This window comes from Salvelinus fontinalis, unplaced genomic scaffold (genome assembly GCF_029448725.1).
Source record: "Salvelinus fontinalis isolate EN_2023a unplaced genomic scaffold, ASM2944872v1 scaffold_0200, whole genome shotgun sequence".
NCBI classification, from domain to species: Eukaryota; Metazoa; Chordata; class Actinopteri; order Salmoniformes; family Salmonidae; genus Salvelinus; species Salvelinus fontinalis.
Window position 1 is genome coordinate 125,789 of NW_026600409.1, and position 24,639 is coordinate 150,427.

At 40.6% G+C, this 24,639-nt stretch overlaps 1 protein-coding gene across 1 annotated transcript in view; it reads right to left on the reverse strand.

Annotated features, from left to right (window-relative positions):
• The window catches only part of LOC129844371 (zinc finger protein 501-like), a 44,665-nt gene extending 20,305 nt beyond the window's left edge, over nucleotides 1-24,360 (reverse strand). The window contains exon 1 of the mRNA XM_055912692.1: nucleotides 24,128-24,360. Within this exon, the coding sequence (XP_055768667.1) occupies nucleotides 24,128-24,230 (103 nt within the window). The 5' untranslated portion in view covers nucleotides 24,231-24,360. The remainder of the gene's footprint in view (nucleotides 1-24,127) is intronic.
• Nucleotides 24,361-24,639: the final 279 nt, after the last annotated feature.

The following is a 24,639-nucleotide window of genomic DNA, read 5'->3' on the forward strand; positions in this document are numbered from 1 at the left end:
TAAAAATATAAAAAGGCCATGGAGGCGAAGTGAATACAACACAGCAAGTAAAATAAAAACTAAAAAACACTGGAATGGTTGGTTTGCAGTGGAAGAAAGTGCAAAGTAGAGACAGAGATGATGGGGTGCAAAGGAGCAAAATAAATTAATGAATAAATACAGTAGGTAAAGAGGTAGTTGTTTGGGCTAAATTGTAGATGGGTTATGTACAGGTGCAGTAATCTATGAGCTGCTCTGACAGCTGGTGCTTAAAGCTAGTGAGGGAGATAAGTGTTTCCAGTTTCAGAGATTTTTGTAGTTCGTTCCAGTCATTGGCAGCAGAGAACTGGAAGGAGAGGCGTCCAAAGGAAGAATTGGTTTTGGGGGTGACTAGAGAGATATACCTGCTGGAGCGCGTGCTACAGGTAGGTGCTGCTATGGTGACCAGCGAGCTGAGATAAGGGGGGACTTTACCTAGCAGGGTCTTGTAGATGACCTGGAACCAGTGGGTTTGGCGACGAGTATGAAGCGAGGGCCAGCCAACGAGAGTGTACAGGTCGCAGTGGTGGGTAGTATATGGGGCTTTGGTGACAAAACGGATGGCACTGTGATAGACTGCATCCAATTTATTGAGTAGGGTTTTGGAGGCTATTTTGTAAATGACATCACCGAAGTCGAGGATTGGTAGGATGGTCAGTTTTACAAGGGTATGTTTGGCAGCATGAGTAAAGGATGCTTTGTTGCGGAATAGGAAGCCAATTCTAGATTTGACTTTGGATTGGAGATGTTTGATGTGAGTCTGGAAGGAGAGTTTACAGTCTAACCAGACACCTAGGTATCTTCCTGACCTCAGATGATCTCCCAACAATACATAATTGTTGATGAATCGCGCTCCATAAGAAACCGATGTTCATTTACAACTTTTGGTCTGTTTGCTCCATTTTTCGTTGTCTCCGTCTTCCATTCAATTCTTACCAACTTCACTCAACTTGGAGCCATCAGACTCGAACAGCACTTTCGCTTCGCCATATTTCCCTACCCAAAACCAGACACAACACGCTACGGACTAACTCCTGCATGTAGAATCCTGCATTGAAAAAAGGCAACAACTACAGGTTAAAGGGGAATTTCACCGTGGCTTTGCCATGGCATCAGTGGCGACGTCCACGGACGGTGAATTTTCAGCTATATCAGGTCCATCCATCATGGACTTTATTTCGCCCAAAATTGTCCGTCTGTTTTGATCCAAATATAGCTAATGTTTGTATACTCCATGTTTCATATGTTGGTCATTTTTGCTACCATCCTCTCTCCGCTTACTCCTGTCATTAGTATGTCCAGATGTAACAAATGCAATTATGACCTCAGCTAATGTAGTCATGTACATTAACTTAATGTAATCATTGGCATGTTGTATTGCACAGAAGCAACAAATACACTAGATGACATCATCTCTACTTCCTGTTAATGTAATTATTGTTCCTATGTTTTCTCAGCATACATTACATTAACTCCCACATTAGCGGGGTGCGCGCACGCGACGCGAGCGGTTTAGTCAGCCTGTAATAACCCAGTAACTCCGTAGTGAGTTGTCATGTCTAAATGTTGTCATTTAACCCTAACCCAGTAATAACCATAGTAAGTCACATGAATAGACATCAAAATCACTCAACCATCCTAACATAATACAACATGTAATGGTCTTATTTAGTGTTCAATTTCAACTGAACCATGATCATATATGTCATTTGTTTGTCTTTTCAGGTCTTACGGCAAATAAAAATGTATGAACTAATACATTCTGTCTTTACCACCACATTCCGCCTTTACCATCACAGTTCATTATGTGGTGACAATTTTACGATATTTGGTCATAAATAGCAGGGATTCTAGCATGCTAACTCCAGTTGAACAGCTAGCATACAATGTACCCGAAATACACATAATTAAAACATAATTTCAAAAAATAACATAATTTGATGAAATTATAGCCTATTTGGTAACGACCAAATAGACTCCATGACATCCATGTGCTCCACTGTCACTATTCATATCCATGGTAACCAAGTACAAACTTTTGAAAAAAAGGTTATTGCCATGTAATTTGCTTGTTGTGGTGTTAATGACACAATACTTAGAGACGACTGTATTTTGTGTAAAGAAAGTATCAAATGGCTTATGCACATCTAGTATGTATATAGTTTCCCTGTATTTGACTCTTTTTAAACAGGTGCATTAAATATTTTGTAATTATCAAGACTTTTTTAAAGTGTAATACAAAGAAGAATGTCAAAAGTCATGTGAGACAGAACAAAAACAGACATGACATGCTGAAGAAAAAAAGTAAGCTGAAAAAAAAGAGTTGAAGGTTATTTTAGTATCTACTTAATGGATGTGAAATAAACAAATCTAAATTAGCATTTTATCTTAAAAATCGAACCCTGAGACACAAAGGCACTACAGAGGGTTGTGCGTACGGCCCAGTACATCACTAGGGCCAAGCTTCACGCCATCCAGGACCTCTATATCAGGCGGTGTCAGAGGAAGGCCCTAAAAATTGTCAAAGACTTGTGGGAGTTAATGTTACATATAGGGACAGATGTAATACTAAAACTAGCAAGGACATGTGTACATCAGACCACAGGAGGAGAAGGCGACACTTAAGTGCATTTGCTATTCTGGAAAGGGCAGCATACCAAAGATTAGATGGAGCGGAACAAACATAAGTATAATGGCCAAGGCCATAAGTGCTTAGGATAAGCTGGACATACCAATGTCAGAGGGACACACAATCTACTAGTCCTAATAAGGGCAACATACCAAAGAGCACACCAAGCTAAACATAAGTACAAAGGCCAAAGACATAGACCCATAGGACAGCTGGACATATATTATTTTTAGGACATGAAAGGGTCCCGCCACCATTATAACCTAACCGAAAGCAGATATGGGCGTTATTGGGCGTGAACAAACAGGAAGCTTAAACTAAAAGATAATGGTGGCAGATGGACTGAGGGAAGTAACTTCATTTGCATGTGGGATGGACTCATATGCTGTATGTGTATAAAGGCAGAGCCAGTGCTCAGGGAAGTTGGTTGTTCCGCGGACCAGCACGGCTTATGATATTTTGTATTAAAAGCCTTTATTGAATTCACAAGTTCTTGTAAGTGTTATATTTCTAGATGATTTTCCACCACATACTCCAGCCACCCTAGTCATAGACTGTTCTCTCTGCTACTGCACGGCAAGCAGTACCGGAGCGCCAAGTCAAGGTCCAAAAGGCTTCTAAACAGCTTCTACCCCCAAGTCATAAGACTCCTGAACAGCTAATCAAATGGCTACCCAGACTATTTGCATTGCCCCCCCCTCTCTTTTATGCTGCTGCTACCTCTCTGTTATTATCTATGCATAGTCACTTTAATAACGCCACCTACATGTACATATTACCTCAATTACCTTGACTTTCGACCTCCTCCTTTTCCGCAGCAACCAGTGATCCGGGTCACGGCACCAATGTAACAGTTTAACTTTAGTCCGTCCCCTCGCCCCGACCCAGGCGCGAACCAGGGACCCTCTGCACACATCAACAACAGTCACCCACGAAGCATCGTTACCCATCGCTCCACAAAAGCCGCGGCCCTTGCAGAGCAAGGGGAACCACTACTTCAAGGTCTCAGAGCAAGTGACGTCACTGATTGAAAGGCTATTAGCGTGCACCACCGCTAACTAGCTAGCCATTTCACATCCGTTACATAAGTAAGCATTTCACTATAATGTCTACACCTGTTGTATTCGGCGCATGTGACATAAAATTGGATTTGATCACCCATATTCATCGTACTTCTCCAATTTCAAACCAGTGTGTCTTTTTTGTAATGAGACTCTCGCTGTTTGCAAAGAGTTCAATCTGAGATGTCATTATGAATCTAAGCATGGTACGTTCAGAAGTAGATGTTCCACCCCAGACATGAAGCTGAAGTCTGATGCAGATAGGAAGGTGGACCTAAGTAGTGAACACACCCTATGTGCTTTACAGTGGCGATTTTAGCATGTACATATTTTATTGTTATCTAACATTAATTTCAGTAGAAACCATATTTGTTTAAGCAAGTCAGCCATATCAGCTATGTTTTTTAAAAAGGAAGTAAATGAGGCCGAATTAACTGCCAGACGAGGCTACTGTGGCTGATAGCCAGGTGCAGCGGTGGTAAGGATTCTCTCCATGGTGCTGAAAGGAAAGTTCAATCATTATGCTGGACTAAAATTCTGTAACAAATGGTTTATTTGAGCTGTTCTGGCCGTAATATGGACTTGGTATTTTACCAAATCTTCTGTATACCACCCAGTGGCGTAGCTTCAGCCGGTGGGCCAGGGCCCACGTCGTACATGAGCCCGGTGACGGGCCCGGATCTGCGGAGCCACAGTCCCCCTATGTAATTTTAATTCCACCCTACCATGGCCAATTATTAATTGTTGACGCGAGTCCATCACACCGATGATTTAACAAATAGATCTTTCTTTAAATTTAGGCTATATGATAAATGATCCCACTGATGGTTTCGCCAACAAAATGTTTTTTGTCACTACATGTCAGCATGATATTTTAGTGTATTGATGACAATAAATCTAATTAATTTGCTAAATAAATCATATTATTCAATACCATGTTAAGATAATGAAATGCATTCTGGGATTCATTGTGCAAATACTGTCCAAAGCGTTGTTGTTTCTGTCATCGTTTAAAGCAACAGTTGAGCTAGCTATCAAGAGACAACGGGCAAAAGAAAAATAAAGAGAGAATGCCGAGAATAGAAAATTACGGATTTAAAAATCAGCAATGTATCAACACAAAAGGGGAACGCAAAAGAGCAAGGCCAAAAATGAGAACGCAAAGGAGGTATCAAAGTAGTTAAATTAGATTCCTTTTTTAAATGCAGTTAAGTGAAGCCATTGCTAGCACAAGCTATATAGCGGGACCAGAAGAGGATGTAGGTTTATCATCGCCAGCCGCAGCTTTTAGCGTGTCAAGTGAGCCAAGGCCGAGCTGTTCCATCATACCAGAAGAAGCAACTTTGACAGAGGAGGATACAGGTTGTCAGGTATCGGCGGATACGACCCTGAGCACAAGCCAGGCCGGACAAGCTATCCCCAGGCCGGGCGGGGAGGAAGAGGAGCAGGGCGAGGCTAGAATCGTGGTGGCTGAGGAAACAGGTGGAAGTGGGACAGACAACCTTTTTACCTATCCAACTGACAGGGGCATTATGCAACAAATGTGGATCCAAAGGCGGTGTTTTTCCGAGTCGTATTACACCACTACAACCAAGGCTGGAATCAAATGACCACGTACATGGCTATGTTATTCGGCCAAGATAGATTGTACGTATTGTGAGTCTTGCTGGCTGTTCAGAGATCAGAGAGCCCCTTTCTTCTCTGATGTGTGGGTGAATGGAGTGAGAGATGGGCGCCATCTAACACCCAAAATAGCATGTCATGAGACATCCCAGATTCACATGGGTGCCTGTTTGGTATATGAGCAATGGAAGCTCAATGACACTATTGACGCAGAAATGGAGAGAGGCGTGCGTAACGCAGCAAATTTCTGGCGACAGGTGTTGGAGCGCATAGTTAATGTAACTCTCACACTTGCATCATGTAATTTGGCGTTCAGCTGGGGCACTGTGAAAAGCTGGGGCAGGTCAACAGTGGGAATTTTCTCAGTATAATTGAACTGCTGTCATTTTACGACCCAGTTCTGAAAGAACTTTTAGAACGCCCCGCAGGATCCGTTAACTATCTCAGTCCTCAAATCCAAAATGAGCTGATTTATATCTTAGCCGAGCGAGTGAAGTGTGACATTCCGGGAGAGATGCAGGAAGCCCCATTTTGTTTTATTATTATGGACACCACACCGGATGTATCCAAAGTAAACCAGTTAAGCCAAGTTTATCGCTATGAGAGAGTAATAAGGGATGCAAATAATGTCGCCACAGATCTGACCATCACAGAGTTGTTTTGGGGATTTCTGGAGACTTCAACATAAAAACCTTCGGCAGCATAGAGGATAAGGGGCTGGATATTTCAAAATGTCGTGGGCAGGGGTATGATGTATCTGCTAACATGAGTGGGGTGTATTCGAGTGTGCAGGCCAGAATATCCAAAAAGGAGCCGCTTGCTGTTTATGTGCATTGCGCAGAGCATAATCTTAACCTGGCTCTCAACGACTATCAAAAATGTGCAAGAGTTTAAACAGTTTTAACAATATGATACTGTTGAACTGTTTTACACCTTCTTCGGGTATAGCATAAAGAGATGGTCAGTGTTGAGTGGTATATTTGATTTTGCATCAGAAAATGTAACTCTAAAACGACTGTGTCCCACCCGCTGGTCATCTAGATAGGAGTCCCTTGCCGCCCTGACATACAGATATGTGGACATATTGAAGGCCCTCACCAACATCGTGCTTTTAATAAATGGATCACTAGTCACTTTAAATAATGCCACTTTAATAATGTTTACATATCTTACAATACTCATCTCATATGTTTATACTGTATCTTATACCATCTATTGCATCTTGCCTATGCCGCTCATCCATATATTTATATGTACATAGTCTTATTCCATCTCTTTAGATTTGTCTGTATTAGCTAGTTGTGGAATTGTTAGATTACTTGTTAGATATTACTGCACTGTCGGACGTGAAGCACAAGCATGTCGCTACACTCGCATTAACAATTGCTAACCATGTGTATGTGACCCAATAACATTTGATTTGAGCATATGGTTGCTGTCACAAGAAATTATTTAAAAAATATATATGTAATTACTTGCTATTCATCACCACTACTTATCCCTGAAAGCTGAAATCCCACTGGATTCTAGCAAAGGCGGGACTTCCAACAATACCAGATCAATAATGTGGGAGTTGGCTCTAATGAGCTCGCAAATGTAATTGTTCAATTTAAATAATGTTATTGATGAAGCATACCTGTCTAGGCTATTTGAAAATTAAACTTGAAATTAACCTAAAAACGCTGCTTAATCTAAGTTTATGTAGAAAGTTGAAAATCATATCATACAGTGTAACCTGAATTTTTTTTAAAACAATTACTGGCGATTCTTCACCACCAGAGGTCACTGATAGCACAAGCTGAAATCACATGGGATTTCCGCACGGCGCGGAATTTCACTCTGAACAAAAGGGGAAAACAAAAATGGCTGCAAATACACCGTTGGTCTACTCGCACCAATGAAAACGCGAGACAGAGATAATTACTAACTTGATCAAGCCAATATCTACTCAAATTTTAATCGGCTGGCCCTATGTCCACACTCGAGAAATTAATTATGACCAAGTCTACTCGCTCCTGAATGCGATAGACAGAAATAACACTACATTGGGCCCAACTAGTATTTTTCGCAGAATGCCTGCATCGGCTGGTACATACGCCCTAGCTCATAGCATTCAGTAAATCCCCTACACACTGATTTGTGTCAGATATACAACACAAGTCAATCTCGCTACACTAGTATCTGGGTGAAAAAGAAAAACCACACACACACCATTCTCAACAATAATCCTGATTGGTGTATGAGTAACTTGCTACACAATTCCTATGGACTGAATTCAACAGTGAGGCCTAGTTTTATCTTAGATTCCTCGCATGGGGGCATCAATATGACGTGACGTTATTGTTAATGTGATGACATGCTAATTATCGAATAATTAACTGTTTATTATTACGTGATTAAATAAATCCTGTAACAATTAACTCAGTAACCTGAAGCACCACGGGAAAAGTTTGTTTAATGAGTTACCGTTTCCCAAATTAACTCAAAGATTATATAGATTTTCCAGCAGTCACCAATTAATTCATTTCCGTCTCATTCTGAATGTCGCATAATTAGTAAATCTGCACAAACCCGGGTCTCACTAATTATTCCGTACCACACAAATTGAGTTGATTATTTTTTTACTAACCAGTTAAATGATAACATAAGATAAATATACAAAAACAGTCTTGGTTATTGGTTAAAACTTCATACAATGGCAACAGGTCCCTAGTGGACCAACACAAGATGGAGTTTTACACAGAGACAGACAGAGAGAGAGACAGAGAGACAGACAGAGAGAGAGAGAGAGACAGAGACAGAGACAGAGACAGAGACAGAGAGAGAGAGAGAGAGAGAGAGAGAGAGAGAGAGAGAGAGAGAGAAAGAGAGAAATTCAACACTTGGATATATTTGTAAACTATGCTTAGTTTCAGCACTAACACCTTGCCCTGAACTGCCCCTGTTATGGGTAAAAAGTGTAATGCATGTATTTACGTGTTGAAGGTCTCCGTTGGGTATCTCTTTGTGGGTCGAGTTCCGCTTAGTGGGAAAGGTTTGGCCAACGCCTTGTTCATTCGTCTTCCGGTTGTTAGTCTCTGATTTTCCAAACGATGTCACAATGTCCTTTCTCTTAGTTGTCAGTTTCCTTGCACTCGTTCTGTGAGAGTGGGCTTCTGAGGAGGCTAATCAGCCGTGTCGATGCTCCCGACGTGGGTAAGAGGGCCATGTAGACAACCGGTGACTTGAAAAGAATAGCCGGATGGTTCTGCTTAAATTCAACTTCCTAGATACAGTACTTAGAATAGCTACTCCACCACAAACTTGATTGTTCAGAGATTTACTTTATCTTCAACCTCGTGTTGCGTTTCGGGCTTGGCTGCAGCGTGTGGTCAACTTAGTCTGATATGTAAATTCTTAACGCATGTTTTATACCCTAGAAAGGGGCGTTTCCATCTTTATGACACACTCTCTGGGTTCCCTGGGGCGTAGCTAGTTACAATGCAAGGTATTAGGATTTACTATGATCTCGTTTAGACAACTAAAATCACTCTTATCACCAAAACATTCTCTTTCATCTGCATATTTTGTACACAAAGTATGTCAACATCACATTTACATTATGAAAACTCTTCAAGTTAATGTTTTCGTTATAACATCCTCAACTAACTTTTAAGAACATCATAAAATAGACATTCATTTTCATATTCCATCCATCATTGTTTCCACCATTTGGCTGATCAAATATACATGTCTCAAAGTCCATTTATTTGATGTTCTGTAGTTTTGGGCTGTAACCTCTTCCTAAGGCACACAGACATTCCAGTCTCTCACATTAGAGAACAGAATGGAGTTGGGCTGTTGCCTTACGATGGGCGTGAGGTCATAAACCCCCCATCAATCCCTCTATACTTCTCCCCGTCTTCGGGAGGGAGAGATCTCTCTGTAGAACCGTGATCCTCTGTAACCTGATTCTCACAGGACCGTCATGACAGTCCCCCTCTGGTGGGTTCAACTAGGAAGGATCCTGCATTTTGCAACCCACCATAAGAATGACCATCGGATGTCAACAATTGTATATACACTGTGTAGGCCATTTGTTTGTGAGAATGTGATCAAATTTGGTTCATATATAGACACCATATCATTTAAAAGAGTTTGTTTAATTTAAAACTATACACAAGAGAAGATGTTGCCCAGAACAAATTAATGTACAAACATATCAATTAACTTCACCAGTTATTAAATGAAATTCATCAATGACTAAAACAATGAATCTAGCATTAAAATACAATTTAATAAACACTAGTCAATTCATAGCCTGTCTATCATTAAACAAAATGTGTTTGGTAATATAAAAATAATCCACCGAAACTAATGCTGAAAACTGATCTGATACAGTGCATTCAAAAAGTATTCAACCCCCTTGACATTTTCCACATTTTGTTACGTTACAGCATTATTATAAAATGTATTAAATCGTTTTTCCCCTCATCAATCTACACAAAACACCCCAAAATTACAACGTAAAACCAGTTTTTTTTGCAAACATTGTCTTAGCTGTGTGCTTAGGGTCGTTGTCCTGTTGGAAAGTGGACCAGTGTGAGGTCCTGAGAACTGTGGAGCAGGTTTTCATCAAGGATCTCTCTGTACTTTGCTCCGTTCAACTTTTCCCTCGATCCTGACTAGTCTCCCAGTCCCTGCTGTTGAAAAACATACCCACAGCATGATGCTGTCACCACCATGCTTCACTATGCTCTGACATGCACTGTCAACTGTGGGACCTTATATAGACTGGTGTGTGCCTGTTTGAATTGAATTTACCAAGTGGACTCTAATCAAGTTGTTGAAACATCACAAGGATACTTAATGGAAACAGGATGCACCTGAGAACAATTGAGTCTCCATAGTAAACGGTATGAATACTTATTTATTATTTGCCCCAAAAAAATCAAAAACTGTTTTAAATTTGTCATTATGGGCTTTGTGTGTAGATTGAGGAATTTTTGTAACAAAATGTGGAAAAAGTCCAGGGGTCTGAATAATTTTCTTTGGCACTGAGTGTACAAAACATTAGGAACACCATCTTAATATTGAGTTGCAATCCCCTTTGTCTTTAGAACAGCCTCAATTCGTCAGGCCATGGACTCCACCTGGTGTGGAAAGGAACCCGCAGGGATGCTGGGCCATGATGACTCCAATGCTTCCCACAGTTGGGTCGGGTTGGCTGGGAGTGGATATCTACTCCGAATAGCTCGTTCCATCTCCTCCCACAGATGCACAATTGGATTGAGATCTGGTGACTTGGCAGGCCACTGCAGTAAACTGAATTCCCTGTCATGGTTCCCATGGAACCATACCTGGACAAGCCTTGTGGCATGGGGCATAATCCTGCTGAAAAAAATAATTTTGCAGCTGGATACATTGCTGCCATAAAGGGATGCACCTGATTGGCAATGATGTTTAGACATCCTGTGGCATTAAAACGTTACCCCACTTTTATCAAGGGGCCCAATATGTGCCATGAAAACACACCCCATGCCATCACCACCAGCCTGCAATGCTGACACACGGCATGGATGCATGTACTCATGGTTTTCTCCATACCCTAGTCTTCCCATCAGCATGACACAGCAGAAACCGGGATTATCTAGACCAGCGGTTCCCAAAATGTTTATAGTCCCGTACCCCTTCAAACATTCAACCTCCAGCTGCGTACCCCCTCTAGCAACAGGGTCAGCGCACTCTCAAATATTGTAAGCCTGTCACACACACACACACACTATACATTTATTAAACATAAGAATGAGTGTGAGTTTGTCACTTCCCACGAGCCTGGTTGTGACAAAGAGCTCTTATAGGACCAGGGCACAAATAATAATAATCAATTTGGCTCTTTATTTAGCCATCTTACATATAAAGCCTTACTTGCTCATTGAAAATTGTGAATAACTCACCACAGGTTAATGAGAAGGGTGTGCTTGAAAGGATGCACATAACTCTGCAATGTTGGGTTTTATTGGAGAGAGTCTCGGTCTTAAATCCTTTTCCACACACAGTCTGTGCCTGTATTTAGTTTTCATGCTCGTGAGGGCCGAGAATCCACTCTCACATAGGTATGTGGTTGCAAAGGGCATCAGTGTCTTAACAGCGCGATTTGCCAAGGCAGGATACTCTGAGCGCAGCCCAATCCAGAAATCTGGCAGTAGCTTCTGATTAAATTAAATTTTCACAGAACCGCTTGTTGCAATTTTGATGAGGCTCTCTTGTTCAGATATCGGTAAGTGGACTGGAGGCAGGGCATGAAAGGGATAACAACTCCAGTTTGTGTCATCCGTTTCAGGAAAGTACCTGCGTATTTGCACACCAAACTCACTCAGGTGCTTCGCTAGATCACATTTGACATTTGTCCGTAAGCTTGAGTTCATTTGCACACAAAAAAATCATACAATGATGAAAAGACCTGTGTGTTGTCCATGTTAACAAAGTTCAAAATTTTCACTGTAGTGCCCAAAACGTCTTTCAAGCTGTCAGGCATTCCCTTGGTAGCAAGAGCCTCTCGGTGGATGCTGCAGTGTACCCAAGTAGTGTCGGGAGCAACTGCTTGCACGCGTGTTACCACTCCACTATGTCTCCCTGTCATGGCTTTCGCGCCATCAGTACAGATACCAACACATCTTGACCACCAAAGTCCATTTGATGTCACAAAGTTGTCCAGTACTTTTTAAAGATATCCTGTTGTTCTGGTTTCCAGTGGTTTGCAGAAGAGGATGTCTTCCTTAATTGACCCGCCAAAAACGTAACAGACATATACCAGGAGCTGTGCCAGGCCCGCCACGTCTGTTGACTCATCCAGCTGAATTCACTGGCTTGTATGCGAAGCAGTAATTGTTTCAAAACATCTGCCATGTCACTGATGCGTCATTAAACGGTATACTTTTTTGGCCATTTTCCCCCAGCATTGTCCCAGCCATATCCGCGGAAGCAAGAAAAATGGAGTACTCCACAATAGTATGGAGCTTGCCTGTCCTAGCCACTCGGTAGCTCACCATATAAGACGCTTCTAGCCCCTTCTTATTAAATGGTATCTGCTGCTTTTATACATGTCTTACTACTCGAAAGTAGTCTCAACTCTCGCTCAAAAACCTCCTGTGGCTTATTTTTCAAATTGGCATGTTTTGTTTCTAAATGTCTGCGCAAGAGTGAAGGTTTCATCGAGTTGTGAGATATAAACACACTGTGGCTGAGGAAAGGCACTATTCCCAATATAAGTGAACCCCAAATCAATGTAGTTCTCACCATATTTGCACCTCTTCGATGGTCCAACATCCGTCTGTTGCTCGGTGCTTTCCCGGGTAAAGGGGTAGTAGCTCTTCGGCTGCATCAGAATCACAACTGTCAGTGTCCATGCTAACTGGGCTAACAACAAACGTAGAATTAGCATTGGATGTGCTCGTGGAAGCAGAACAGCTTGTGCCATCGACAGGTGCAGTACTGCTGGTAGTACCAGTAGAACTGGTATGTGTCTCTATGGACGCAGGCTAAAAAAACACAGCAAAACTGACAAGATGTACACTGATCAGTAAAGAGAGGCTAACATTCTATGACGCTCCCTTTCCTCTGCACAGTTCTCTCACAGTGAGAAACAATAGGATTACAATAGAGTATTCTACACTTTCTTCATTTGATCCAATTCAACATTGCCAATTATTTTATGAGATGAGAATTAAGTGGAGTGACTAATCTCAGCTGGTCTGAGATCTCAAGTGTGTAGACGTTGGTGTATTTTTACATTGCCCAATCGGGAGAAGCTCTTGCCACAGTAAGAGCAGAAGAAAGGCTTCTCTCCTGTGTGTGTTCTCTGATGACCGTTTAGCTCAGCTGATGATTTAAAACATTTTCCACAGTCAGAGCAGTAGTAAGGCTTCTCTCCTGTGTGTATACGTTCATGTCGTTTTAGGTGGCTCGATTGAGAGAAACTCGCCCTACAGTCAGAGCAGAAGTAAGGCTTCTCTCCTGTGTGTGTTCTCTGATGAACTTTTAGCTCAGTTGATGTTGTGAAGCATTTTCCACAGTCAGAGCAGGAGCAAGGCTTCTCTCCGGTGTGTGTTCTCTGATGAACTTTTAGCTCAGTTGATGTTGTGAAGCATTTTCCACAGTCAGAGCAGGAGTATGGCTTCTCTCCTGTATGTATACGTTTGTGTGTTTTAAAGTGGCCCAGGTGAGAGAAACTATTTCCACAGTCAGAGCAGGAGTAAGGCTTCTCTCCTGTGTGTGTTCTCTGGTGAACTTTTAGCTGAGACGATTGTGTGAAGCATTTTCCACAGTCAGAGCATGAGTAAGGCTTCTCTCCTGTGTGTATACGTTCATGTTGTTTTAGGTGGCTTGAGTGAGAGAAACTCTTCCAACAGTCAGAGCAGGAGTAAGGCTTCTCTCCTGTGTGTATACGTTCATGTTGTTTTAGATGTCCTCGTACAGAGAAACTATTTCCACAGACAGAGCAGGAGTAAGGCTTCTCTCCTGTGTGTATATGTTCATGTTGTTTTAGGTGGCTCGATTGAGAGAAACTCTTCCTACAGTCAGAGCAGGAGTAAGGCTTCTCTCCTGTGTGTACTCTCTGATGAACTGTCATAGCCCTTGATGTTGTGAAATTCTTCCCACAGTCAGTGCAGAAATACAGATTCTCTCCTGTATGTATTTTTAGGTGTATTTTCAGCTTTGATAGAATTGGGAAAATCTCCTCACAATGTGGGCAGTGGTGAGACCTCTTAGCTCTGTGATCTTCCTGCTGTTGCTCTCTGGATGTAGAGAATGTCTCAACATGGTCTCCTGTGTGAATAATATCAGAACAACCAGTCAATTGGTGTGATATACATGTCAATCAAATGTATTTTATGAAGCTCTTTTTACATAAGTTGTAACAAAGTCCTTTACAGAAAACAACCCGAAATCCCCAAAGAGCAAGCAATGCAGGTGTAGAAGCACAGTGGCCACGAAAAACTCCCTAGAAAGCAGGAACCTTGGAAGAAACAGAGAGGAACCAGGCTCAAAGGGGTGGCCAGTCCTCTTCTGTCTGTACCGGGTGACATATGTATTCATATCAGTTGGCTGTACAATACAGGGGAATAAAACTACTCTAAAAGTGGGTAAGAGTTGAAAGCTAAAAAGGGGCGTGTCATCCTCCACTCACTATCACAAATGTTAGAGAATTTCCAGTCATCTGGTGATTTTCAGTACCTATACTGTTCTCTTTGAAGTAGAAAGAATCAATATGAGGTTAAATATTAGACATGAGTAAGCAGAATGAAGGCTGAGCCTATGTGAATGTACAGAGCTAGATCAACATCGAGTTAACCATTAGACATGTAAAAAACAGAACGTAAGCAGAATCCGTGTGGATGAGGCAAGGTAGAAAAACACAGACTGGTCTGGGCCATATCTGATCTTGTGAAGGCTACTGGACATGCACATGGGTTAATCATACATAGACAACATAGGCCTGAACTTGTGTAGACCTTTGGACAGGAACATTAGCTAATCAGTTATAGGCACCATTAGACCTGCAGTAGGAGTGTGCATGTCTGTGTGTCACGCAACCAATAGAATCTATGCCCTAATGTCTGAGCCAATAAGAAAGGCAGCAAGATTAGGGTGGCCAAAAATAGAAGGTATTAGTCATTTACAAAAAGTGGAGTGACACTGTTATGTATGGGTAAAACTGTATAAAAGCTGAGAACTGAGAATGGAGAATCAGTTCTTCCATGGAATTGCTCGGCTTTGTTACTTTTGTAGTAAAGTCTATTTGAATTCACAAGCTCCGGTATCTGAGAAATATTTTATTCAATATTTCCACGACAGTAACTACACAGACACATTTCATAAATTAAAAAAAAAACACTGCAGTTTGCCTACTTCACTTCTTTAGTCTACTCTCTGATCACTCCAGATAGACCAGTGAATAAAACACATATTGGCAATACTGGTGTCAAACCATGCAAGTCTGAGTAGCATGAAATAACATCTACCTTCTCATTGAAACAGTTCTACTGCAATTTTTCATACACAGTGGGAAGTTGGAACGAACAACAAACTTAGATAGAACCTGCTCTTACCATGAGAAACAGATGTCCCAATCTTCTCCTCCTCTTCTTCATCTTTAATGTTGACATCCAGCTCCAGTGTTTGACTGCAGTCTTCCAGCTTCACTGATGCCATCTCTGGATCCTGCAGTGCAAACTGGGCTCCACTGTCACAATCAGGACCCAGTGACTGTAGGTTTGGACTCACTGTGGAAGGAGAGAGGCAGGCTAAGTTTGTCCTCACTATTCTCATACTTCATTATAGTCTGCCTGTAGTAACAATGAGAAACAGACACCAAAAGTTAATCTTGACAGTTCCGGCACTTTCTTTATTCTCTAAAAATATATTATATTTCTTCTTGTTCAATTATCGAATTTAGTGCTCGACTTGAACTGAAATAGGTGCCGATACTCATTTTGGGTGGCGGCACTGTTTATATTTAGGTACAGGAGCTCCACAATACTTTTGAGCTAATATTCTATAAAAGAAACGAGCAGAAGCAGTAGAAATTTGAGGTACTGGTACTCAGCTCCGTTGAGCTCCTGTCCAAGTCAAGCACTGACCTCATTTCAATAGATCAGGTAGCTAAGAATTGACAAAACATTAATTAATTCAAATTAGACAAAGTACACACTTCAAAAATAGGCTACACAACGTAAATGCAATTAATCTATAGTAGATTAAATTCACATAAATGCATAAATGACAACAAAGCGTTTAGTACAAGGTTACAGTATGTTTATGGCACTATACTATTTTCCTGAATAACCTTGTCTTCACTATCATTTCAAATAAAAAACGAATAGTATTTCTGTTCACACCATAGTAACATTTATAGATAAAGATAGAAATAACTTAATGTGTCTGAATATTAGTACACATGTAGAAAACTGATAATCATTACATTCTTATGGCTGCAGGGGCAGTTTTGAGTAGCTTGGATGAAAAGGTGCCCAGAGTAAACTGCCTGCTCCTGAGTCCCAGTTGCTAATATATGCATATTATTAGTCTATTTGGATAGAAAACACTCTGAAGTTTCTAAAACAGTTGAATGATGTCTGTGAGTCGCTCTGGATAAGAGCGTCTGCTAAATGACTTAAATGTAAATGTAATATGGCAGGCAAAAACCTGAGAAAAAATCCAACCAGGAAGTGGGAAATCTGAGGTGTGTAGGTTTTCAACTCATCGCCTATCGAATACACAGTGGGATATGGGTAATTTTGCACTTTCTACAGCTTCCACTAGATGTCAACAGTCTTTAGAACCTTGTCTGATGCTTCTACTGTGAAGTGGGGCCGAATGAGAGGGGATTGAGTAAGGTCTACGATGACCTGAACATGTGCGTTCATGTGAGAGCGAGCTCTGTTCTATCGCATTTCTGAAGACAAAGGAATTCTCCGGTTGGAACATTATTGAAGAGTTATGTTAAAAACATCCTAAAGATTGATTCAATACATCGTTTGACATGTTTCTACTGACTGTTACGGAACTCTTTGACATTTCGTCTGCTTTTAGTGAACGCACTTCGTGACTTTGGATTTGTTTACCAAACGCGCTAACAAAAGTAGCTATTTGGACATAAATTATGGATATTACAGAACAAATCAAACATTTATTGTGGAACTGGGATTCCTGGGAGTGCATTCTGATGAAGATCATTAAAGGTAAGTGAATATTTATAATGTTATTTCTGACTTCTGTTGACTGCACAATATGGCGGGTACCTGTATGGATTGATTGGGCTCTGAGCGCCGACCTCAGATTATTGCATGGTTTGCCTTTTTGAAATCTGACACAGCGGTTGCATTAAGGAGAAGTGGATCTAAAAGTCCACGTATTACACTTGATCTTTGATCAAAGTTTATTATGAGTATTTCTGGAAATTGATGTGGCTCTCTGCAAAATCACCGGATTTTTTGGAACTACTGAACATAAAGCGCCAATGTATACTGAGATTTTTTAATATAAATATGAACTTTACCGTACAAAACATACATGTATTGTGTAACATGAAGTCCTATGAGTGTCATCTGATGAAGATCATCAAAGGTTAGTGATTAATTTTCTCTCTATTTCTGCTTATTGTGACTCCTGTCTTTGGCTGGAAAAATGGCTGTGTTTTGGCAGTGACCTAACATAATCGTTTGTGGTGCTTCGCTGTAAAGCCTTTTTGAAATCGGACACTGTGGTGGGATTAACAACAAGTTTATCTTTAAAATGGTGTAAAATACTTGTATGTTTGAGGAATTTTAATTATGAGATTTCTGTTGTTTGAATTTGGCGCCCTGCACTTTCACTGGCTGTTGTCATATCGATCCCCTTAACGGGATTGCAGCCCTAAGAAGTTTTAAGCTTCAAAACTGTATTGTGACCGTGAAATTGTCTATCTGCACGCGCATTTTAGTTCGTTGACGCAGACCGAGTCGGCGCCGCCATTTTACCAGTTCGTGAATTTTACACAAAACCAATAACATGCTAAACGAACTCAGAAATCTCAAATAAATGGATTCTTTATTAAATGACCTTGAGGAAATTATGTACATCCATTCAGACAAACCCAAACTGTCTAGCTATGTGAATATCTGTGTATCACATTCACTCGGTTTGACACAAAAATAATAACCCTTTACCAAACGTGATAATACCTTAACGGATGTTACCTAGCATGGAATGACATGTTCTTTCGAAATTAAAAAGTTTAAACGTGCCATTACATACCTGTAGTAATAAATAGAAACGGACACAAGGGTTATCTTCTTAACATAACAGTTCTTGCACTTTCTTGATTCTGAAGAATGGTGCGTGCCTGTCTGGAACTTCCTGTTCCCCCACTACCACAGTGCAGCCACAGATAGAACAATGAGACAGATATTTCACCGGATGTATAAATGTGAAGCATCCGCTTAGCGTTTCCACTCACTGCAAACTAAATTCTGTTATGAACTGAGTGGACTACGTTTTGTAGACATTACCCTTTGCAGAAGTTTATTTTTTATATATTATTTAAATAAATTGCTTTGTTTAGAAGGAACGCAAAGGTGACTTGAGTTATTGCACACGGGCGCTTCACAGAGGTGGTGTTCCCTAACAGAAATATGCAGATGTGTGCTAGAACACACTAATAGGATCTCGTTACCTTGTGCTTGGCTCTGCCCGCTATGCCCCAGAACAGACTATGGGAGGCGCACAGTACTACATAGAGCCATGACTGCATGGAACTCTATTCCACAAGTATGCAGAAAAATTTGATTTAAAAAAAACAGCAGCAGCTAATGGGGATCCATAATAAATATTCACAGAGGAGGCGTTCCCTAATAGAAATATGCAGATGTGTGCTAGGACGTGCCAATAGGATCTCGCTAGCTTGTGCTTGGCTCTGCCCACTATGACTCATCTCTTCCCATTGGAAACGACCGGTTTAGTTATAAAAAAATAAGGTGCAACCCTCTGTGCTTTCAGGAATTATTATGTCCCTACCCCATTATATGAGAAGAGCGGTACTTCAAAAATAAATTTCCACTATTTGCAATGTAAAAATCCTAATAAAAGCAATCAGAGTAGTTACATTTGGATTTCTCTGTAATTGTCATGCCTCCTAAAAAACGTAATGTGAAAACGTGCCTGATATTCTAAGAATTGATTCATGTTGGGCCGTCCCGGGTTTATGCAACATTGTAGCCTATTTAGACCAAGGCGTGACCATTACTGTGGTGAGAGAGAAGCACGCCTGTATCTCTCACAGAACTAAAATGAGATTCACTTTCTATGATCTCTCTCCCTCTCTGTGCTGTTATAGACATGAGCCGGCAACTCATCTCTCCAGCATTGCACTTCATCATTTATTTCCTACAATATTTCTAATACAAGTCGCTAGAAAACACAGGTTGTAAAGCAAATAGATCCTGCTGAATAGAACATACTAATCTGTCTGTTACCAAGTTATCAACTTCCAAATAGGCCTATTGAGCGAACAGCATAGTTTTACAAAGTAAAGCAAGAGAGAGAAGCTTTTGGCTGGTGAGTGAGCTGCACATTATTGGGTGAGTCAGTGAAACTGGAAAGCTTGTTTAGCCTCTAACGAGTCACAAACCCGGATCCGGGATCCCCCCCATCAAAAAAGCTGACTAGCATAGCCTAGCCTAAAGCCACAGGGATATCATATAATAAAATGTTCATGAAATCACAAGTCCAAGACACCAAATGAAAGATACACATCTTGTGAATCCAGCCATCATTTCTGATTTTTAAAATGTTTTACAGGGAAGACACAATATGTATTTCTATTAGCTAACCACCATAGCAAAAGACACAACTTTTTTTCCCCACCATTTTTTTCCCTGCATAGGTAGCTATCACAAATTCGACCAAATAAAGATATAAATAGTCACTAACCAAGAAACAACTTAATCAGATGACAGTCTGATAACAGATTTATTGTATAGCATATGTTTTGTTAGAAAAATTTGCATATTTCAGGTATAAATCACAGTTCTACATTGCAGCTGCATTCTGAAATAGCGCCGAAGCAGCCAGAATAATTACAGAGACCAACGTCAAATACCTAAATACTCATCATAAAACATTTCTGAAAAATATATGGTGTACAGCAAATGAAAGACAAACATCTTGTGAATCCAGCCAATATTTCCGATTTTTTAAGTGTTTTACAGCGAAAACACAATATAGCATTATATTAGCTTACCACAATAGCCAGAAACACAAGCCATTTACTAGCAGCAAAGGTTAGCGATCGTAACAAACCAGCAAAAGATATACAATTTTTGACTAACCTTCATAAACTTCATCAGATGACAGTCCTGTAACATCATATTACACAATGCATAAAGGGTTTGTTCGAAAATGTGCATATGTAGCGGCACAAATCGTGGTTATACAATGTCAACAGTAGCCAAACTTCAAGCAATCTGTCCGGCGCCATCTTGGAGAGGCACCTAATCTAATCAATAACTAATCGTAAACTTGACTAAAAAATACAGATTGGACAGCAAATGAAAGATACATTAGTTCTTAATGCAACCGCTGTGTTAGATTTTTAAAATTAACGTTACTACGACATACAGTGTGCGTTACAGCGAGACCGTGCCGAAATTAATGGCGGAATTATTGTTTAACATTTTTCAACATAAATACGAATTAACAGCAAAGACTTCTTACTATTTGTTGAGCTTCCATCAGAATCTTGGGCAAGGTGTACTTTGTCCATAATAATCGTTGCTCGGCTGTAGAATGTCGTCTTCAACCATGTAATTAGCAGCAAACATTAGCTATGTGGCCCAGACATGCCCAACTCTTCAAAACGCAGGACAAAGAAAATTCCGAAAATCGCAATATACTCATATAAACTGATATAACTCGGTTTAAAATAACTACGTTATGATGTTTCTAACACCTATATCGAATAAAATCAGAGCCGGATATATCTAACGCCGATAACGTGAGCTTCTCAGAATGCCATCCTGAGGTCTGTCTTGCGTCATGGCGAACGATGAAAAGGGTGCACCCCTCGTGCCAAGCCTATTTATACTGCCTCAGATCTACCTAGCAACACCATTTCAATTCTCAACGCTTGCTGACATCTAGGGGAAATCGTATGCAGTGCTTGTCGACCAATAGAATAATTGCAAATTATTTAACTGACCCAGGAACAGAGTTCCCAATTTCAGATTTCTCACTTCCTGACAGGAAGATTGCTCCAACTCGAGTTCTGTTTTACTCACAGATATAATTCAAACGGTTTTAGAAACTAGAGAGTGTTTTCTATCCAATAGTAATAATAATATGCATATTGTACGAGCAAGAATTGAGTACGAGGCAGTTTAATTTGGGAACGAAATTTTTACAAAGTCGAAATGGCCCCCCCTATTGACAAGAAGTTAGGACTATAACTTCCTCCTCATATTGTACAATGTGTTTCTCCTCACACCTGGCCTAGGCTATTGATGGATTAGCGACACGGTCATTTTTATTGACCTCAGAGTCTCAGTTTGTCAGTGTCAAAGCAGTCTGTCATTTTGGTCATTTGTGAGGTATTAAAAAAGATTCTGCAAAAGTCTCCAGCTATCTAAAATTATGTAGAACCGCATGAAATCCATTTATAAAAGGCCACATTTTTCCCGGACTCCAGGCTACAATAAATGTACTCCATGTGTGCAAATTCTGCAAGCGGCTCCACACCACTGCTCTTTGCCAGTACGCTAAAGCCATGATAATGCATGCAATGCTTTATTAAAAAGGTATTTTATTTCATGTGTTCTGGTACCTCAGAGCCCCCCAGGTCACCACCCTCTTGGATTCACTTTTGGTTCCAGCACCTCCCAAATTACAAACAAATGAAGCACTGGAGAAGTGGGTAGCTGCAACTGCCTCCTCCAGGACACATCTCCTTTACATAGAGTTATTCAGGCTGTTGATTGTGGCATCTGGAATGTTGTCCCACTCCTCTTCAATGGTTGTGCGAAATTCCTGGATATAGGAGGGAACTGGAATAAGCTGTCGTACACGTCGCTCCAGACCATCCCGAACATGCTCAAAGGGTGACATGTCTGGTGAGTACGCAGGCCATGGAATTGGGACATGTTCAGCATTTTCAATTGTGTACAGAGTCTTGCGACATCGGGCTGCGCATTGTCATGATGAAACATGAGGTGATGGCGGCGGATGAATGGCAGAACAATGGCCCTCAGGATCTTGTCATGTATTGAACACTAACCAAACGTCAGTGAGTACCAGATTGAAAGCCCCCTAAGCATGTATTTGGGGGCAAACTATATATTCTACCAGTTTCAAATCAACTCAAAGAAATTTTTTAGATAACTCAGTTAAAGTAAACAAGGAATTATTTGCTCCTAAATCTCAGTATAAATAACTTTCCACCTCAAAGGCTGAAAACAGTTTAACTAGGCTGAAACAGTCCTTCTATGATCAAGGTGAAAAACCTGGTAAATTGCTGGCCTGGCGCATTAAGAAGTTCAATTCAGACTGAGCCATTCATGCAATTCATAATTAACAGGACAATTATTAATGGATCCTGTGGAAATAAACCAAACATTTGCTTCCTACTACAACACACTTTACAACTCTGAATCTCCTGAGAACTAATCAGGTCTTGATGTTGCCTCTATTTCAGACACTAAATTGGATCTGGAAAAGGAATTGGATGGTGTTGAAATATCTGATGCTATTTTCAATAGGAAGGGAGGTAAAGAGGCAGGTCCAGATGGGCTCCCAATAGATATTTAAGGACAAACTTCTAGGTCCACTTTTGGATATGTACAGTGTATTGGGGTATGATATGCTCTCGAGCTCAGACCCAGACAATAAACATCCCCCTGAGATTGTTGCAATACAATTGGACAATGAGAACATGTATCACCCTTGTTAAGCCCCACAAATTTGACCCTAATACCTCAGACCTGTGTGTTAAGTGTAACACGCATTTAGGTACCTTGTATCATTGCCTGGAGGAATGTGCTGAGATACAAACGTTTTGGAGCTCAGTACTGCGCTATATCTCTAAGATGACCTCTACCCCAATACCACTAATCCCTAAACTATGCCTCCTAAATCTTTACCCAGAGAATATCTCTTTACATAGGAGAGAAAAGAAAATGTTTGACCTCTGGCTATTACAAGCTAGAAGTTCAATTGCTCTCCACTGGAAGTATGTGAGTTCCCCCTCACTTGGTCATTGGTTAAAATAATTAACGTCAAGTCTGACTCTTGAATAATCTATTTATATAGTGAAAAAGAAAGCCCCAGAGTTTCATAATATTTGAGATCCGTTTTGTGAGTTTTTCCAAACCGGTGATATTCTAGAATCATTGGAACTGTAAATCCTCGATTTTTATTGGCTCTAGTTCTTAGAGGTATCTGCTTTATCTGCATATTACACGTTTTATTTGGAAATGTTTTGGTTTCCTTCCCCAGATCTGTGCCTCAACATAATCCTTTCATGGAGCTCTACGGACAATTCCGTCGACCTCATGGCTTGGTTTTTACTCTGACATGCACTGACAAATGTGGGACCTTATATAGACAGGTGTGTACCTTTCTAAATCATGTCCAATCAATTGAATTTACCACAGGTTGACAACAATCAAGCCGTAGAAACATATCTAATGGAAACAGGATGCACCTGAGCTCAATGTCAAGTCTCATAGCAAAGGGCCTGAATACTTATGTAAATAAAGGTATTTCTGTTTTGAATTTTTAATACATGTACAAACATTTCTAAAAAAAACTGTTTCCTTTGTGAGGAACATTGATGAATATTTTTTTATTTAATCAATTTTAGAATAAGGCTGTAATGTAACAAAATGTGGAAAAAGTCAAGGGGTCTGAATACTTTCCGAATGCACTGTATGTATTCATATAAGAAGGCTGTGCAATACAAAAGGGGAATAAATCTTTTCTAAAAGTGGGTAAGATGGGGCGTGTCATCCTCTACTCACTATCACAAGGTTTAGTAACTCCACAGGCTCATTTCATAGAACTTTAAAACACTACTTCAATTATTTAGTGATCACTCCAGATAGCCCAGTGAGTAAAACGAATGCTGGCAATACTGGTGTCAAACCATGCAAGTGTCAGTAGCATGAAATAACATCTACCTTCTCATTGAAACAGTTCATCATGAAACAGTTCTACTGCAACTTTCATACACAGTGGGAATTTGGAATGAATAGCACAAACTTAGTGAGATAAAACCTGCTCTTACCATGAGAAACAGATTTCCCAATCTTCTCCTCCTCTTCTTCATCTTTAATGTTGACATTCAGCTCCAGTGTTTGACTGCAGTCTTCCAGCTTCACTGATGCCATCTCTGGATCCTGCGGTGCAAACTGGGCCTCGCGGTCACAATCAGGACCCAGTGACTGTATGCTTGGACTCCGTGTGGAAGGAGAGAGGCAGGCTGGGTTTGTCCTCACTGTTGATGTTTCCGCCCTCAGACTTAATCTGAGTTGGCCTGAAGTAATAAAGAGAAACGGATACAAAAGTTAGTCTTGACAGTTATGGCACTTTCTTTATTCTCTAAAAATATTGTTTCAATTTAGGTGCAGGAGCACCACAATACTGTTGAGCTAATATTCTATAAGAGGAACATGAGCTCAAACAGTAGACATTTGAGGTGCCGGTACTCAGCTCCGGTGAGCTCCTGTCCAAGTCAAGCACTGATCTCATTTCAATAGATCTGGTAGCTAAACATTGACAACAAAACATGAATTAATT